This window comes from Typha latifolia, chromosome 4 (assembly GCF_019914945.1).
Source record: "Typha latifolia isolate L0001 chromosome 4, TyphaL0001v2, whole genome shotgun sequence".
NCBI lineage: Eukaryota > Viridiplantae > Streptophyta > Magnoliopsida > Poales > Typhaceae > Typha > Typha latifolia.
The window spans coordinates 5,239,856-5,243,130 of record NC_133089.1 but is presented as its reverse complement, the minus strand read 5'-3'; the positions used below and the strand labels follow the sequence as shown (position 1 = coordinate 5,243,130).

Here is a 3,275-nt window from a genome sequence, read left to right as displayed (position 1 = left end):
GTTAGGATTCAACAAACAGCCACTAGTTTCAAACGAATCTGAGTCAGAATGGGAGAATTATATTTAAATTCATACCAACAATTTCACTAACATAGAATAGTAATGGAAACATTTCAATTTAAATCAAAATCCACTGTGTAGTTGCCATTTCAGGATGGTGGGAGGAAAATAATTTTCCCATATCATTTACGTATGTTGGTCTTGTTGTAAAAAAGCTCCTCCTTGGTGACGTTCTGATGACTCTTCGGAGAGATGTAGACATAAAATAAAATAGTCAAGACAATGATGCACTTTGTCCACAAATGTTATATAGCTTCACCGAGAATCACTAAGGCTTCGCTCATTTTAAGAATATAGTTAATTTTAGAATATATATTTTTATTTATTATTCTTAAATAATAAATTTATTTTAAAAATAAATTATATTTATATTTTAGAATAAGTATATTAATAATTATATTTGATATAATATAAAATAGAATAATAAAAAAAAGGCTTTTTGATTTGATATAAAATAGATTGATCGGATAGATATTAAGTATAAATTAACAATTTAGTATGGAATATAAAAAAATAATTTTGATGCATAAAAAGAAATCGAAATGAAAGAGAATAAAGGTCTTCAGGACCATCTAATTTCCTCCCAAAAAAACAAAAACAAAAATTGACACCCTCAAAAGAATCATACGAGATTTTAATGACCTCAGCAGCATTGGTGTCAAGCCATGCCTCATTTGATGACGTGATACAATTTGACATCATCATTTACTGTTTCTCCACAGGTTCGTCTCAAAGTCATTTGATAATCCCAAGTTTGCTTTCTTTATAAGGACTGGTACCCCGTTCCTCTAGAACAATTGATTCATCCTCTTTTAAAATCCAAATAAGCATTTGTTGTAGCTTAGCTTCTTGGATTGATCATGGACTTCGCTGACCTTAGCCTCGGGCTCAGCTTCGGAATTCTCCCCTTCTCCGACCAAGCTCCGGTGAGTACACGCATGCATGCATGTTTTGGTCGGTACGTTTTGTCGAATTCGGAATTAATGGTTAGTAAGTTGATCCCCATGAATTGAGCAGGGAGAGGTACCAAATAATCCTATACAAGTTGAAGGGAATGCAGTCGTAAGAGAAAGAGATTCTTTTTTTATACGAAGCTTTGTGTCGTATTAATTTCTAAGCACTGCGGAGTTCTAATGTCATATAGTGCGTTTGTTATAGGTCGGATCGTTGGAAGCTAAACTGTATCAGATGAAGGAGGAGAAGAAGAGGCTGATCGAGAAGCTCAAGGACATGGACGACGACTGCAGCGCTCTCAAGAATCAAATCTTGAATCTGAGCGTGTCTTCCGATCGGAGAGGAAGAGCTTCGCCGCCGGCGAAGAGGAAGATCGGATGGAACGAAGCAGCTTGTGATCCAATCGACGGCATCAACAACAATCGTACCGATTCCATGTCGACCGAGGATTCATGCAAAAGGGTGAGGGAAGAACAGAAGCCCAAGATCGCAAAAGTTTACAAACGAATCGGTCCATCCGATTCGAGCCTGGTGAGCTCCATAGAGACCCCCTAAAATCAATAACATGATGATAATAATAAAGAAAATTCGCAACTTGGTTCTCATATATTGTTGTGTAATCCTTAGGTGGTCAAAGATGGATACCAATGGAGGAAGTATGGGCAAAAGGTCACAAGAGACAACCCATCTCCTAGAGCCTACTATAGATGCTCCTTTGCTCCTTCATGTCCAGTAAAGAAGAAGGTATTAAAAACACAATCACATAAATATGTATATAGTTTCACACCAATATGAAGTAACAAAGCTAATAATATTCTATGATCATGTTCATTTCTACCTACTAGGTGCAAAAAAGTGCAGATGATAGAACGATCCTAATAGCAACGTATGAAGGCGAGCACAACCATAGCAATCCTTCGCAAGGCGAGGCGGCGAACGGGGCGAGCCAAAATGGATCGCTTCCATGCTCGATCTCGATCGATTCTTCGGGCCCGACGATTACTCTTGATCTCACCAAGCAAGGATTGCAGCAACAAAGCAATGGAGATGCGTGCAAGGAGATTGAGTCACCTGAGTTCCAAAGACTTATGGTAGAGCAAATGGCATCTTATCTGACGAAAGATCCCAACTTCACCACTGCACTTGCCACTGCGATCTCTGGGAGAATTCAACTTCCATCGACTAACTATCGAGACTGTTAAAAAGTAGTTTGGATGGAGATTATTTCCCTCTCTTTTTTTATTTTTCTTTTATTAATTAGTAAAGTCAGAAAGATGGAGTACTGCTGTTTGAGATCAATCGATGAGTAATTGTGCAAATGAATATGTCAGAACATGGAAATTAATGATCAAATTTGATGGTTCTCCTCATGCCCACAACCTATTTGATAATTTTCCTCTGATACTTGTTCTTTGGAAAACACTGGGAAAACAGAAAACCGAGAGTTTTTTTTTTTAAAAAATTCAGGTAGGATTTCATTATACGTCCCTGTGGATTGTTGATGGATTAAGAGGACATTAGATATACTTACTAGTATTATAGATTTATCAATCGATTTATACTTTGTTTAATAATGGAATCCACGTTCTTGGTTCAATCACGATATTTGCATTTTTGGTGGGTGGAAAAAAGAAGACAGATTTTTGAGAGCTCTGCCTTTCGATTCTCTCAATATAGCCGAGCTTGGCACAACTAAGATGATGGATTCACACTTAAGACAGTTTAATGGCTCATTTACATAGCATAGTAGAAAATATAGATTAGATTGGGTAATGAGTTTTGATTGCATAATCAGAAATTATGTTAGATAACTAGTTGAATCAAAAGCTTAAGTAATTAGATAATAAATTAGGAACTCATATTGAGTTAGAAAATACAAAAATTTGGTAGAAATGAATAATTCGTCGGGCCCCGGCTAGATTAATTTATTTATTTGTAACTTTAATTAAGAAGGAAGAAAAGAAGAAAAATAAAGTCGTAAAGACTAAAAGAACAAAAAAAATACCCTGAGTGAAGAAAAAGTAAATAATATAAGATACATAATTATTTAAGCAATCAATTCAGGTCATGCCAGGTAATTAAAGGATTAGGCCATATGTATACATAGTTGATTGGTGAGTCTGCTTTAAACCAACCTGGGCCAAAATCGAGCTCGAACTAAGCTTAGCCCGAGGTGCGGAAAAGATCTTGAACATAGCCAGCCCATTTTGCTTTACTGAGTAGTGATGTTTATGACAACTTTTAACATATCATTAGTGCTG

General features: G+C 36.2%; 1 protein-coding gene across 2 annotated transcripts; it reads left to right on the top strand.

Moving 5' to 3' along the window:
• Positions 1-829: 829 nt before the first annotated feature.
• LOC140786680 (WRKY transcription factor WRKY76-like) lies at positions 830-2,384 on the top strand. Of its 2 annotated transcripts, XM_073135290.1 has the most exons (5): positions 836-986; positions 1,078-1,122; positions 1,219-1,545; positions 1,642-1,758; positions 1,860-2,384. In XM_073135290.1, the coding sequence occupies exons 1-5, from the start codon at positions 921-923 to the stop codon at positions 2,214-2,216; spliced, it is 912 nt and encodes a 303-aa protein (XP_072991391.1). In that variant the 5' UTR covers positions 836-920; the 3' UTR covers positions 2,217-2,384. The 2 variants fall into 2 exon arrangements, with proteins under 2 accessions (XP_072991392.1, XP_072991391.1); XM_073135291.1 differs by lacking the exon at positions 1,078-1,122 and having other exon boundaries at positions 830-986.
• Positions 2,385-3,275: the final 891 nt, after the last annotated feature.